The following is a 15,919-nucleotide window of genomic DNA, read 5'->3' on the forward strand; positions in this document are numbered from 1 at the left end:
GGAGGGATGGGGTCCAGGGGAGAGGGAAGGTGGAAGAGAGGCTCAAGAAGGAGGGGATATATGTATACTTAGAGCTGATTCACATTGTTGTATAGCAGAAACCAGTACAACATTATAAAGCAATTGCCCTCCAATTAAAAATAAATTTAAAAATAGCACTCCCACTAAGGTATGGGAAAAATATTTGCATATATGAAACATCTAGCCAATTATTGCACACTGCCATTTAAATAGTGGTATACCAAAAAAAATAGTGACATACATGACAAACTCCCAGATTTTTCTTATATAGAACTATATTTCATTTGTACTGAAAAAAATCTTCAGTCATGAAATTCAAGTCCCTCAACTGCAGGATAACTAAAGATGCACAAACTGAATTTTCTCTTTAGGATACTGGAATTTAAATAAGACAGAGTGCTTTGGTAAACCTATTACATAAAGATCGCAAAAGCATCATCTTTCAAGAATCATAAAGAGCTAATGTTCCCCTGGTGAAATCCAAATAAATGTAAGCTATTTCTACAAAAAAAAAAATGCTTTTGTTACAGATGTGACTAAGAAAAACTACAATGCTTTAGATAATCACGCCTGTAATATCCAGCAAACCTACTACAGAAACTTCACTTGTGTTCATGAACTGACTATATGATGTCAGGCTATTATTACAGGAAAAAAATGTGAAAGACTGAGCAGACAAGATAACTGGGTGTTTCCACATTCTCTTCAGGTTATGATTCCAAGGAGGCTCAGGGTTTTGCAAAGTATCTGAGCAATTTTACAATTCTGTAAAGTGGGACCCTTGTCCGCAAACGTACAAGTCCAAGCTGGTGGAGGGAAAACTAATTTCCCTTCTTCCCCACCATCACCCCTCCTCCAGGATGCAACAATGTCAAGATGACCTCCCAGGTCTCTATACAGGTACCCTCAGAAAATATTACTGAAAATTCTTCCATAGAAAACCACCCATTATGACCAGTGACTCCAGAGAGAGTTCAGAAGCTGCTATTCTGAGATCTAAAAGGTTAATAAAAGACTCATGGAGCATCCACATGTGCCCTAAGATTCCAAAAGCTCTGGGACCTTCCTAAAAACCTTATATACATGGGCCTCCTCCTAAACTCAGACAAAAATGGTACCTAGACTACAGAATGTGAGATGACCAGGGGTTTCTGCCATTCCTGGTGAAGCTATTGGAGAGGTTTCTTGCCTACTGATGCTTCTCTTACCACCACATTTAGGTTGCTGCCTAGATAGGAGGCCATTTAACTGAAAGCATCAGGGCTTCACTGGTGGCACAGTAGTAAAGAACCTGCCTGCCAAGGCAGGAGACGCAGGTATGATCCCTGAGTCAGGAAGATCCCCTGGAGAAGGAAATGGCAACACACTTCCATATTCTTGCCTGGGAAATCCCATGGACAGAGGAGCCTCTTCTGGAGCCGGACACAACTCCGTGAGTAAACAACAACCTTGGTACAGACTGATGGTACTGAACTCACAAAGAGACCACCTGAATTAACTCTTGGCTTAAACATTGAGAAAGTGCAGCCCACTTACTCAACTTTTCTGAAATTTAGTTCCATCATCTGTAAAATGAGAACACTGATATGGGTGCTTGGAAAGTCTCAATTTTACAAATGATGTAAGGCTTTTTTCACTGTACTTCTAATACTAGGGGTTATCTTTTCATTTATAAGTATATAATTCATTAGTTAGCTTTTTCTTTATATTAGTCTAATACTTTTTAAAATTATTTTATCTATTTTAATTGGAGGCTCATTACTTTACAATACCGTAGTGGTTTTTGCCATACATTGACATGAATTAGCCATGGGTGTACATGTGTCCCCCATCCCGAACCTCCCTCCCACCTCCCTCCCCATCTTACCTCTCTGGGTTGTCCCAGTGCACCAGCTTTGAGTGCCCTGTTTCATGCATCAAACTTGGACTGGTCATCTATTTCACATATGGTAATATACTTCAGTGCTATTATCTCAAATCATCCCACCCTCGCCTTCTCCCACAGAGTCCAAAAGTCTTTTCTTTATACCTATGTCTATTCTGTTGTCTCACGTATAGGGTTGTCATTACCATCTTTCTAAACTCCATATATATGTGTTAGTATACTGTATTGGTGTTTTTCTTTCTGGCTTACTTCACTCTGTATAACAGGCTCCAGTTTCATCCACCTCATTAGAACTGATTCAAATGCATTCTTTTTAATAGCTGAGTAATACTCCATTGTGTATATGTACCACAGCTTTCTTATCCATTCATCTGCTGATGGACATCTAGGTTGCTTCCATGTCCTGGCTATTGTAAACAGTGCTGTGATGAACATTGGGGTACACGTGTCTCTTTCAATTCTGGTCTCCTCAGTGTGTATGCCCAGCAGTGGGATTGCTGGGTCATATGGCAGTTCTATTTCCAGTTTTTTAAGGAATCTCCACACTGTTCTCCATAGTGGCTGTACTAGTTTGCATTCCCACCAACAGTGTAAGAGGGTTCCCTTTTCTCCACACCCTCTCCAGCATTTATTGCTTGTAGACTTTTTGATAGCAGTCATTCTGACTGGTGTGAGATGGTACCTCTTCGTGGTTTTGATTTGCACTTCTCTGATAATGAGTGATGTTGAATATTTTTTCATGTGTTTGTTAGCCATCTGTATGTCTTCTTTGGAAAAATGTCTGTTTAGTTCTTTGGCCCATTTTTGATTGGGTCATTTATTTTTCTAGTATTGAGCTGCATGAGTTGTTTGTATATTTTTGAGATTAACTATAAAACTCGTAGAAGAAAATTTAGGCAAAACACTCTCTGACGTAAGTCACAGCAAGATCCTCTATGACCCACTTCCCAGAGTAATGGAAATTAAAGCAAAAGTAAACAAATGGGACCTAATTAAACTTAAAAACTTTTGACAATGAAAAAAACTATAAGCAAGGTGAAAAGACAGCCTTCAGAGTGGGAGAAAATAATAGCAAACAAAGCAACTGACAAAGAATTAGTCTAATACTTTTAAGGCAATAAAGTGGAATTCTGACATCAGAGAAAAGTTTTTAAGATATTTCTTCCTTTTTCCTTTTCCTCATTTTCATTGATAGGTGATTGCTATTCATAGACTAAATTTACCTCAAATACTAAAAAAAAGAATACAGAAAATGATACTGCTAATGACATAACAATCATATTCTGATTGAGAAAAGCATAATGAAAATTTCAGCAAGTGTACCAGCAGAAAGGGAAGCATCATTAGGATAAAAAGAAAAATAACAGGCTAGTCATTTTTCATATATATTCTTCTATTGAATATTAAATATATTGCTGGGGAAAAAATAATTTTCCTGTAAATAATTCCAATTCATGATCTTTCCTCAGATCAGATCAGATCAGATCAGATTAGTCGCTCAGTCGTGTCCAACTCCTTGCGACCCCATGAATCAGACAGGCCCTTTAAATTTCATATACTATATACATACATGAGTTATACTAGAAAAAACAATATAATTTTTATTGGTCATTTCCTGTGGCATATCATAGATGATTCAGCAACTCAAGATAACAAGCATTTACTAAATGCTTTCTATGAGTTCAGCACTACTCTAGCACCAAATACAAAAGAAGGACACACAAGATATAGTCTCTGCCTCCAAAGGAACTCTCCAGTTAAGAAACCACGTACTTATGAAAAAAAAGCAGCGGAAAGCAGTTGTGATTAGACGCTCAAGAGGAAGAGCTCAACTAAGAGAGAGATCCATGAAACCCAGAATATCTGGGAAGATTTTGTTGAACATCTAGGGCTTGAGTTCTTCTGAAGAAGCACTGAGATTAGCAGAGGTGATAAAAGCAGTAAGGAACATCTTAGAAAGGCAGAGAAACAGTAACAGGACAAAGTGCTAAAACAAAGCAAAATCTATTCACTAGATAGAAAAGCCCTAAGCCTAAATAAAATAGACTTAAACTTTTGAGGAAATTAAAAAAAAAAAATCAAGTCAGATAAGGAGCATGTGATTAGATATGGCAAGACTGAAATCAACCATCAGATGGGGAATAGATGCATTGAGCACAAATGGGTAAACACTTTCTACCATCCCCCAATCACACATGTACTGAAAAACTAGGATCATAAGAAAACCAGAAAAACTAGACTTCCCTGGTGGCACAGCTGATAAGAATCTGCCAGCTAATGCAGGTGACACGGGTTTGATACTTGATCCAGGAAGATTCCACATACAAAGGGGTAACTAAGCTCGCGTGCCACTACTCCTGAAGCCCTTGTGCTCTAGGGCCCAAGCCACAACTACTGAGCCTGTGTGCTGCAACTACTGAAGCCCACCTGCTCTAGAATCTGTGCTCTGAAACAAAAGAAGCCACTGCAACAAAGAGTAGCCAGTCCCTGCTATCTGCAGCTAGAGAAAGCCCATGCAAAAGCAATGAAGATCCAGCACAATTATAAATAAATAAAAATTATAAATAAATAAAAATAAATAAATAAATAAAAAGACCACTGGATGCTCATATTTTTAAAATAAATAAAAATGAAATGAGGCTTGAAAAAAAAATGTAACAGGACAAAAAGAAAAACGAAAATTGATAAACCGACAGTGGGAGTAACATACATATCTGAAATTGGAGAGTTCTAATACTTACTGGAGCAGAAAATGTACTGTGGATGACTCGAGCATCTAAGTTAGCACAGTTAAGAAGATAGTTCCATAAGAGAAGAGAATGCTTTATTGCCTCTGATTCCCCTGGCAGGCCTGAACTCACTTCTTTACCTTGAATACTCTTAGGCTTGGTGGCATTATCGAAATCACAGATCTTCGTCCAGTTAGCCTTCACTGCCTCAGGAGTCATTGGCTGAGTCCTCTGTCTCACAAGGGCTCCAAGGCTTCGCTCCCATCGTACTGGTTAAAGAAACAAAACTGAGATGCTGAACACATAGACAGAAAGTAGAATTCATGAGTCCGATAATTTTTTTTTTTTTAACTTCAAGAAAGATGGAATTTGGAAAAAAGATTCTAACTTCTAAAGACTTTTACTACAAGCCTTAAATGGCATTTTATTCTTAAAATAACAAACCCACTAAGATAGTATTAAATTTCTTTTTTTTAATATTTAAAGCTGAAGCAAAAAAACCTCTTTCTCCTCTGACTATGCCAGATACTACAAAAGGTAGGATGAATTACTGAATCAGAAAAGTTAAATTGTATATAATCACACAAAAAGACTGACTTTATCACCACAGATCACTTAGATACTACACTTCAAGGTAACAGAACAGAATAGAGCATTGCTAGATAGCAAACTGAAATGATAACAGATCAAAGACTCCATATAATTAAATTAATGTATCAGACAGCCCCAAATAATTCTCCCTTTTCCTCCTTTTGCTCTTCCTCTCTATCCAGGGGAAGTCAACTTGATTGCCCAGATTCACAAAAATCATCATTGCTGTATAAGTTCCAAGATTTTTAACATTGTTTCTTTTTTAAAAGGCCTCAGAAATAAATAATCACTAGTAACCTTATTCAAACATAATGGTCAGATTTTGATGATGACTCAATTGAAGATTTGTCTTGGGGAATGACAGAAGCCTCTAGAGATTTCCTACTGATAAGGTTCCACATATGGCTTTTACTGCAATACCTAACCTTTCTTTCTTAAAGATATCACAAGATACTTAAAAACGCTTGAATACTATAAGTTACTTCATAACTGGAGAGATCATTAATAATACTCTACTGTAACCATGGCATCCACTAATAATTCAATTAATTTCGATACCAACATCCAACTGAAAACTTGAACTGGGATACTGGGATGGTCACAACTTTTTTTTAAATGCCATAAAATAATTATCCAGTTTGGAGCTCACAGCATGTAAGAACTGGGGGAAGAAAGGATTGAAGCCAGATGAATTTACTATTGGGCTGAAGAAAAATAGCTCCAAGGAAGGAAAGAGTCAGTGGGAGAAGTAGAGAACCTGCCAGCTGAGCCATCTAGGACACAGCTTCTCCCATCTTTTCAAAAAACGCTCTCCCTCCACTCACTCCTCTGCTGAACAACCATGTGGGGTGTGTCAGAGACATGGAAAGACAAACATCAATATAGAAACTGTGCTGTCTGAAGAAACAGCCAGCTCTGAAGAAGACATACTGAATAAGGACTGCCAACAGGAAAAAAATTGAAAAGATCCCTGAAATGCCACAGGCGTGCAGGACAACTTCCTTTATTTAGAAGACGTGTGTGCTATAACGATGTTTGAGTTATTATGCGTGCACTAGATCCCATGGTTAGACATTTGACAGCTCTAACTGGAAAGACAGGTTTAAAAATATGGAAATAATGTACAGCAAATCAAAAATCAAAAGACACTTACATTTTCCAATCCATCCTGCTCCAACCTACCAAAAAGAGGGGGAAAAAGTTATACCATCTAATGTGGAACTAATAGAATTTTCAAAATTAAAAAAAACAGACAGCTATTTAAGAGTATCAGAATGCTAGATGACAATGGATGAAAAAAAATGCTAAATCTCCTAAAAAAGCTAAATCTACCAAACCTACAGATCTACTAAAGCCCACTGGCCCACATGACTCTGCACTATTTATGCTATCAAAGTAGAAAACTTAAGTAGCACCTACAGTAGAAATATATGTAGTAAGCATGACTCTGCAGGGTGTGATACCAGTTCTTCTGTGCAATCCTGGTCAAACTATCTGACTTCCCTATACCCAAGATTCCACTTATGTAAAATCAGGATAATAATACACTCTCCATGAGGTAACTATGAAGGTTAAACAATATAAATACCAAATGTGCCCAGCGCATCACTTGAAATACATGTCCCTCTACAAAGACTTAATGAATAAAAATAAATAAATGAAAAAAAAATAAAAATAAACAAATAAATAAATGAAAAGTTAACAAAAAACAAAACCAGCATTTGACTTAATGAACTACATAGTCATTTTAATGAAACACCTTTATATATAGATAAGGCAAATGACCAAATACATTAATCACCATGCAGAAAGATGGTATTTTTTCCAAAAGTCATTCAAGGAAATCCTCAGAAGAAAATGTCTGATGGAAGGAAACCTTTTTGTCCTATCTTCAAACACCACAACTACAGTGTTCCAATGCATATAAGAGAAGAAGATATTATCAGCAAACAACACACTTCTCAGTGGCTCTAGGTTCAAGAGTGTGCCTTTTAATCATCCTTTCCTTTATATATATTAATAGGCCAATCAGCCTTGATGCTGTCAGTGGCATGGCACTGATAACAGGCAAGAAAAACATCATCTTTTAACACACTTGGGGAGTGAAGCCACAAGCTGCGAACTCGTCTCAGGTGCTAAGAAACAATACCTCCAATTGACCCAAAACATCTCTGCCATTCTAGATATTTATCAAAACTTTGCAAACGAAGTGGCAACTTACATTCGAGGTTTAAGTCAGGATATTACACACCACTCTTACGTATTTTGTACTCAATTTTGCATACCCAGTGTCCCTTGCTAAAAATGTCCATGATGTAGTAAAATAAAGCAATAACATATAAAACTTCACTCAGCATTATCCTAATTATCTGTGTATGGATGAGTGTGTATGTAAAATGCATATCTAAAAAAAGAGACTACCCATGTAAAATGCACATCTAATAAAAGACTGGGAGAGAATATACATAAAAATATGAATAGGAACAATCTCTGGATAGTGGTAATGTGGATGATTTTATTTTCTTCTATATATTCCCCTGCATATTTGAAGTTTTCTAAAAAAAGCATACATTATTTTTGTTCACAGAATTAATAACAAATATAAACATAAAAAGCAAATAGATTTTTAAAACTACCTTAATATGATGATAAGACAGGCAGGCCAAATTTGGAGCTCCACATGGCTTCATATTATTAAATCTTATCTTCTATAAACCTAGAGTCATAAAGTTCCTTCCACCTTTAATTTTCACAATTCACAATCAGTTATGACAGTGATTAAGACAGTGGAGGTACCCACCTCTGCTTAGACCTGTATAGACTGCTTTTCACTTACTAAACAGCTTTTCATTCAAATAAATCCGACTAATATATCATTAATTTCAAACTGAGCCAGGTTATTTTGCTACCAAGAAATAGTTTTGGAGTCATATATTTCCACATACAATAGGTTTATTATTATATTACCACAGAGACTCAAACAAAGGAGGATGATCTAAAACATAACAGCTCATGCTAGAAAAGAAAAAAAGATCAAACTCAAATGAGGACTCAAAAATACAGGGACTTTTGTGGCAGGCCTGTGGTTAAGACATTGCACTCCCAATGCAGGGGGCATGGGTTCAATCCCTGGTTAGGGAACTAAGATCCTATATGCTGCAGGCACAAACAAACAAAAAATATATATGTATACACACACACATTTATATATATGGCAGCATAAAGAAATCTGAAGGGATTTTGACTATAAAATGAAAACTGGATCTCACTGGATGGTGTGATTATGTGTGGTTTTTATTCTTATAACATTTATAAAGCTTTGCAACAGGGAAAAATAGAAAAGTTTCTTTTTAAAGTCAATACAACTAATAAGTTATGTTTACTGATCTATATACCCAGACTGAATTCCTGCTATACTGATATAATAGTTAAAATTAAAGGGTGAATGCTATGTATACTAAGAGTTTAAAAATATGATTTCCAGTTCTCACAGCAAAACCCCAAGAAAACTAAACTCAGAGAGATTAATCTGTACATTACTCCAGAGAGTCAGCAATTACCAGAGCAAGAAATCAAAATACAACCTGGCTGACTTTAAACCATCAGTTCTACCCTTTCACTTTATTACTCAATATCTCAATATCAAAATTACTCAATATCTCAATATCAAAAAAATAAGATTGTATGACTAAATACATCATACCAATCACAATCTTTCATCTGACAATAACATCAGAAAAAAATAACTAGGGAAAAGCAGAATTTACAAGTTGCTGTTACTTTCTCAAAAAAGGATAGCAGTCATACTTGTTCCTTAATTATGACATAGACATAATATTAAAAAAACATATAAGTGATATTAACTGATATAGATTTTTACAGGCATAAACAATTGAAAAATATGAATTTTTGAATCTTTGTTTATATTTTATTATACAAATATTACTTTAGGAGAAAGTAGAAAGGTGCGGAATACCTCAAACAAGCCACCGTTTTCTTCACAACTCTCATGGCAAAGCCAAAGGACCAGGGGTGCCACGTAATCCGGCTTTAGGGCTTCCACAAGGTCTGAAATAAACAGCAAAACAATCCTTACAAACAAGAATATATACATATTCCATCAATTACTTTACTTTCTAAAAATTCCTTACTTATAAATTATAGATTCAGAGACTTTTTAAATAAGAAAAAAAATAAAATTTTCAAAACTAATTAGTATTAACATCTAATAGAAGAATCTTTTCATCCCAATGGAGACTTTCAGGTTTCTAACACAGAAAGCATCAGACGTACCTTTCCAAGGTCAGCAACGTTCTGTTTAGAAGACAAGTTAAAGCTGTCTCAGCGAAGACTGGTGAGCAAAGGCATACACAGCATAAGGAACTTAGATACCAGCTATTCATAAAACTATTTTGCTCTCCCAGGAGCTAGAAAACTATAAAAGAGTCCTGACAAGTGTAATGACAGTAAGATAATGATGTAAAATGGACCGTGCAGCCATTACTGATGAGTCACAAAGGGTAGGAAATATCTTCCTGCTGCACACCTTCTGTGAGCAACTTAACAGGCAGAAGGTGCTACAGAGGAGCATGAACACCACCTGCATTTTACTGCCGGCCCTGCCACACGGGCAACTTAGGGCACTGAGAACGTCACTCAACTCTCAAGGGCATGTGTCTGCATCTGTAAGATGGCAGTCAAAATGCTTTGCCTGCTCATTCTACCAAGTTGTTCCAAGGTTCAAAAGAGATGTAATTTGTTAACACAGCTTATAAACTTTAAAGACTCAAATTTTAATTGTGAAATGACAAAATACAGTTTTACATTTTGAAGTGACAAAGATGACATTTACAGTCCCTGTAAATGAAACAGCAGCTCTAAAAATCTTTCACTTTATGGTATTCCTGACCCCAGAAACTGTGAGATAATATATACTTCTTTTAATCCAAAAATTTGAAGTAATATATTACAAAGCAGTAAATAACTCATACAACTTGGGAAGATCATGGGTATTCATCCTAAGACTATGTCTCATTTTATGTAACAAACATGTAAGTTACATATATGACTTTCCATTGATCAAATATATTTCAAAGGGGAAAATGAAATTTCAGATGTCTCCACACACTACTCAGAACACCTGGTTCTTTAACAAATAATCCCTTTGATAGCCTGTAAGTGAATATTTCAGAAGAAGAGGAAAAAAACACTGAGGCAAAATAAATTTTTGGCTTTTTCTAAACTATAAAAAAGTAATAGGTATCAAAATTTTAAATAAAAATTTAGAATCTAAAGTGTCTTTTAAAAATGACCTACAATAATTCTCTTCTTTTACAGAAGAGAAAACAGTCTAGAAAGATTAAGCTATTTGTCTAAAGTAGATCTTATTCTCCCAATATCTTTCAATAGAGTTTGGTGGATGTAAAGACACTACATTAAACATTGACTTAACTTCTCTAGAGGTACAGACCTGTCCAAATTAATGGAAATTACATTCTCAAAGGAAAGCGAATTTAAAAGCTATAGTTTTCAATATTTTCTTGAAGACTTGCTGCTTTCCCAAGAAAATCTACAGCTGATGGCAAAAAGTGACTAAGGTAGAAATCTAGCAAAGAAATGATAAGCATTAAAATCTCAATAGTGGTTATCTCTTGGCATGAAGCAGAGGAATAGAAGGTATAAAGTTAGATGCAAGTAATGTTTCAGTTCTTGGGTTGAGCAGCAAGTTCATGACTATGATTACATTTTGATGCTTTATTTCTTACCAGTAACCTAAGCTGTTGTGCATATGTATGTAACTGTTGTGCATATATATATATGTGTATATACTTAAAAGGGAGAAAAAAGTGAATTGTATCTCTTCTTCATATAATCTAGTTCTTTAACAAGAATTCCTTCAATAAGATATGAGAGTATAGAGAGTTTTTTAAATAAGGGACTTTTTTAAATGGCCATGTTGACAAGGAAAAAGAAAAAAATTAGATCTCAGGTACAAATAACTATTCAACACTAAAGCAAACTGGTTAGGCACAGCTCTTAGAAAAAGCCAGCAAGTTCTAAAATGAATGGTAGCTCAAATGCAGAAAGTAAAATGGTCCTGTGAATAAGCATTTGTATTCCATGAAGGGATAGGCTACCCACTCCAGTATTCTTGGGCTTCCCTTATGGCTCAGCTGGTAAGAATCCGCCTGCAATGCAGGAGACCTGGGTTCAATCCCTGGGTTGGGAAGATCCCCTGAAGAAGGGAAAGGCTACCAACTCCAGTATTCTGGCCCGGAGAAGTCCATGGACTGTATAATCCATGGGGTTGCAAAGAGTCAGACACGACTGAGCGACTTTCACTTTCACTTTCATTCACTTTCATGAAGCAGCTAATTTTAAAATAATTTCACTCATCAATTGTTTTGTACTGTTTCACAGAAGCTACTTTTAAAGTATTACAGATGCTTTCTTTTTAAAACATATGTTAAAGCCAGGAGTATCAGAAACTACACCCAGTTTTGCACCAGTCAAGTATTCTATTTATTATATAACCAAATAAATCAGCATTTATTGAAGATTGAAGGTGGGAGCTGGGAAGATTGAAGGTGGGAGGAGAAGGGGACAACAGAGGATGAGATGGTTGGATGGCATCACTGACTCAATGGACGTGAGTTTGAGTAAACTCTGGGAGTTGATGATGGACAGGGATACTTGGCGTGCTGCAGTCCATGGAGTCGCAAAGAGTCAGACACGACTGAGCGACTGAACTGAACTGAACTGACTGAAATCAGCATTGGCTCTCGATCATACATTTAAATTTTTTAATTTAAAAATTTATGTTTCATGTTTTCAAAAAATAAAGTTGGCAGACTCCTATTACCTGATTTTAAGACTTACTCTAAAACTATAGTAATCAAAACATCATGGTATTAGTAAAAGGACAGGCCCATAGACCAATACAGCAGAACAGAGAATCCAGAAATAGACTTCCACATATGTGATCAGCTGATTTTCGAGAGAAGGGCAAGGGCAATTCAAATCAAGAATGAGGAACAGTCTATAGAATAGGTGAACTGGTAGTTTCTTCAACAAATAATTGGCACTTTTTTAAAAAGGAGAATGAACTATTACATGTTAAATGAAACTTAAGAGATACAATAACAAAATGCCTATGGGCTCTGTTTAGATCTTTGGGGAATAAACCAACTCTAAAAAGATCTGCCTGCCAATGCTGGAGACACAAGAGATGTGGGCTCTATCCCTGGGTCAGGAAGATTCCCTGGAGTAGGAAATGGCAACCCACTCCAGGACTCTTGCCTAGAAAATTCCATGGAGAGAGGAGCCTGGTGGGCTATAGTCCATGGGGTAGCAAAGGGTCAGACATGACTGAGCAATTGAGTGCACACACACACACAGACCTCACAGTAACAAAATGCCTGTGGGCTTTGTTTAGATCCTTGTAGAATGAACTAACTCTAAGAAGATACTTTTTAGGTAACTGCTACCGCTAAGTCGCTTCAGTCCTGTCCAACTCTTGTGCTACCCCATAGATGGCAGCCCACCAGGCTCCTCTGTCCCTGGGATTCTCCAGGCAAGAATAATGGAGTGGATTTCCATTTCCTTCTCCAATACATGAAAGTGAAAAGTGAAAGTGAAGTCGCTCAGTCGTGTCCAACTCTTAGCTTATCCTCCATCCATGGGATTTTCCAGGCAAGAGTACTGGAGTGGGGTGCCATTGCCTTCTCCTTTTAGGTAACTAGGAAGCTTTAATATAAACTTAGTATTAGACAATGTTAGTGAATTATTTTAGTGTGATATTGGCATTGTGGTTATAATGTCCGTATCTGTTAGAGAGACACATTTCCAAGTATATATTAGGTGAGAAGTAATGCCTGAGATTTGCTTTGAAATATCACAGAGAAAACGGGAGAGGGTAAGAAAATAAGTCAATAAAATAAAAGCATTTTTAAATATGCCCAGAGCATTCTATTCTCCTTAACAAAGGCCTATCCTTAAGGGAAAGTATCAGAGCTTCAATTAGACTAGTGAAGCCCCTCTAGTCTCCTGTCTCAAATAAGGGGGTTAGGGAGCAGGGCTAAGAAACTCTTCTAAAAGTCAGTGTAAAGGGGCTTTGATCTTCTAAAAAAAATGAAGATGTAATTATAAGATTAGAGAACACACCCCCTCCCATTAATTTACAGTCACTTCAACAGGACTCCAGTATAACAACAGCAGATTACAACTGCTGCAAACATACACACTCTTTAACAAAGAGTATCTAAGGAAACCCAAAGACAACAGGGTACCCAAAAACAAGGACAAAGAGGAAAATGTAGTCTCTGACTCCAACAGCTACAACAACCAATAAACACAATCTAACTCCTGGCCAGACAAACATAAAACCTCACAATAAAGTTCAATTTACCACACTTCCTATCTACTCCCTCAACACATCATGTTCAGTTTTCAGCAACAATTTCAAAGCCTGCTAAAAGACAGGAAAAGTACAGGCTGAAGAGACAAAGCAAGCATGAGAACCAGCCTCAACAGACTTCCCTGGCAGTTCAGTGGTTAAGACTCTGCACTTTCACTACAGAAGGCATGAGTTCAGTTCCTGATTAGGAAACCAAGATCCCACATGCCACACAGTGCAGCCAAAAAAAACAAAACAAAGCAGAACAACAAACCAGAGATATAGCCTCAAATATAGCAGAGATTTTGGAATTATCAAACCAGGAATTTAAAATAACTGTAATTAACATGCTGAGGGCTCTAAGGGAAAACAGTGGACAATTTATAAGAACAGGTAACTACTATAAGCAGACAGAAGGAAATGCTTTGGAAAAAAATCAAAAGGAAATGCTAAAAAGCAATGTAACATTCTGAAATGAAAAGAAGAATCAGTAAGCCTGAATATATGTTAACAGAAACTTCCCAAATTGAAATGAAATACAAAGAGAAAAAAGAAGGAAAAAAAGAGGGGGAACAGAATATCAAAGAACTGTGGTATTGTATAATTATAAAAGATAAACAGGCATAATGGGAATACCAGAAATGGAATAAAAAAAGAAAAAAGAAAAGGAAGAAGAAATAGTTGAAGCACTGATGGCTGAGAATTTTCCAAAGTTAATGACAGGTACCAACCATAGATCCAGGAACCTCAGAGGATATCAAGTAGCATACAGCCAAAAATCTACACCTCTTATTATGCATACTATATTCAAACTGCAGAAAAACAAGGAGAAAACCTTGGAGGAATACAAAGGGGAAAAAATACACCTTATGCATAAAGAAACAAGGATAGAATTATGTCAAACTCTCTTTCAAAAACCATGTTAGCAACAGAAGAGTGGAGTGAAATATTTCAAAGGCTGAAAGAAAAAAATTACCAACCCAGAATTCTGTAGCAGTGAAATTATGCTTCAAAAGTGAAAGAGATTAAGAGAATTTAAAAAACATGTTACAGATTGGGAAAAAATATTTCGCAAAACACTTATCTGAAAAAGAACTTGTTTCCAAAATCTGCAGGGAACTCTTAAAACTCAACAATAAGAAAACAAAGAATCCAATTTAAAAATGGGCAAAAGATATGAACAGATACATCACCAAAAAAGACAAATAAATGGCAAAGAAGCACAGGAAAAAATGTACATCATGTGTCATTAGGGAACTGAAAATTAAAACAGTGAAATACCTTACCTACTAGAAGAACTAAAATGCAAAAGACTGACAATAATAAATTCTGGCCAAGATGTGGAGCAACAAGATCTCTCACAGACAGCCAGCGGCAACGAAGCATGATACAGTCATTTTGGAAGATGGTTGGAAATTTCTTACTAAGCTAGTCTTACCATACAATCCAGCAATTATCCTCCTTAATATTTAACAAAATGAGTTGAAAACTTCACCCACACAAAAGTCTGCACATAAATGTTCACAGAAGCTTTATTCATAATTGTCAAAAATTGGAAATAAAATATTTCTTGATAGGTGAATGAATAAGCAAACTGAGGTACTTCCATACCATGCAATATTACTCAGTGATAAAAAGAAACTAGCTTCAATCCTCTCAGACATTTGGGAGAAAGAGGAGAGGGATGAAGAGATGGAACATGGGGGATTTTCCAGGAAGTGAAACCATTCTGTATGATCTGTGATGGTGGGTACATAACACTACACATTTGTGAAAACCTATGTGATTGGACAACCTAAAGAATGAGCCCTAAAGTAAACTGTAGGTAATACTGGGTTGGCCAAGAAGTTCACTCTGGTTTCTCCATCAGATGGTATGGAAAAACCGAAACAAACTTTTTGGCCAACCCAGTAAGAAGGGATCAGTACTGGTCATCAGTTGTAACAAATGTAGCACTCTGACATAGGATGTTAAAAATATGGGTAACTGTGTGGGAGGAGGAATACACGAGCACTCTCTTTACTATCTGATCAATTCTTCTATAAATCATTCTAAAAAACAATCTGTTAATTTTTACATCAATTTTTTAAAATAATTATTACAAAACAGTAAGAATGCTATTACTTCATTCTGTTAAAAAAATATGTATGTCTACGTATACAAAGAGAAAGTTTATCTCAGTGTGTTAAAATTATGGGTCATTTTTTTATTTTTCCTGTTTGTGCTTTCCTAAATTTTATATAATGAATGCAAATTACACATCATGCTTTTTTAAATTGAAAATAAATTTTTTAGTTA

At 36.1% G+C, this 15,919-nt stretch overlaps 1 protein-coding gene across 2 annotated transcripts in view; it reads right to left on the bottom strand.

The window, feature by feature from the left end:
- Positions 1-15,919, bottom strand: part of HSD17B4 (hydroxysteroid 17-beta dehydrogenase 4) — a 133,768-nt gene that overhangs the window by 82,000 nt on the left and 35,849 nt on the right. For both annotated transcript variants that reach the window (XM_086410731.1, XM_086410730.1), the window contains exons 9-11: positions 9,203-9,294; positions 6,380-6,404; positions 4,776-4,904 (exon numbers count right to left, since the gene is read on the bottom strand). In XM_086410731.1, coding sequence (XP_086266857.1) covers positions 4,776-4,904; positions 6,380-6,404; positions 9,203-9,294 — 246 coding nt within the window. The remainder of the gene's footprint in view (positions 1-4,775; positions 4,905-6,379; positions 6,405-9,202; positions 9,295-15,919) is intronic.

This window comes from Bos grunniens, chromosome 7 (assembly GCF_055505025.1).
Source record: "Bos grunniens cultivar Pamir isolate PY7600 chromosome 7, Bosgru_T2T1.0, whole genome shotgun sequence".
Lineage (NCBI taxonomy): Eukaryota > Metazoa > Chordata > Mammalia > Artiodactyla > Bovidae > Bos > Bos grunniens.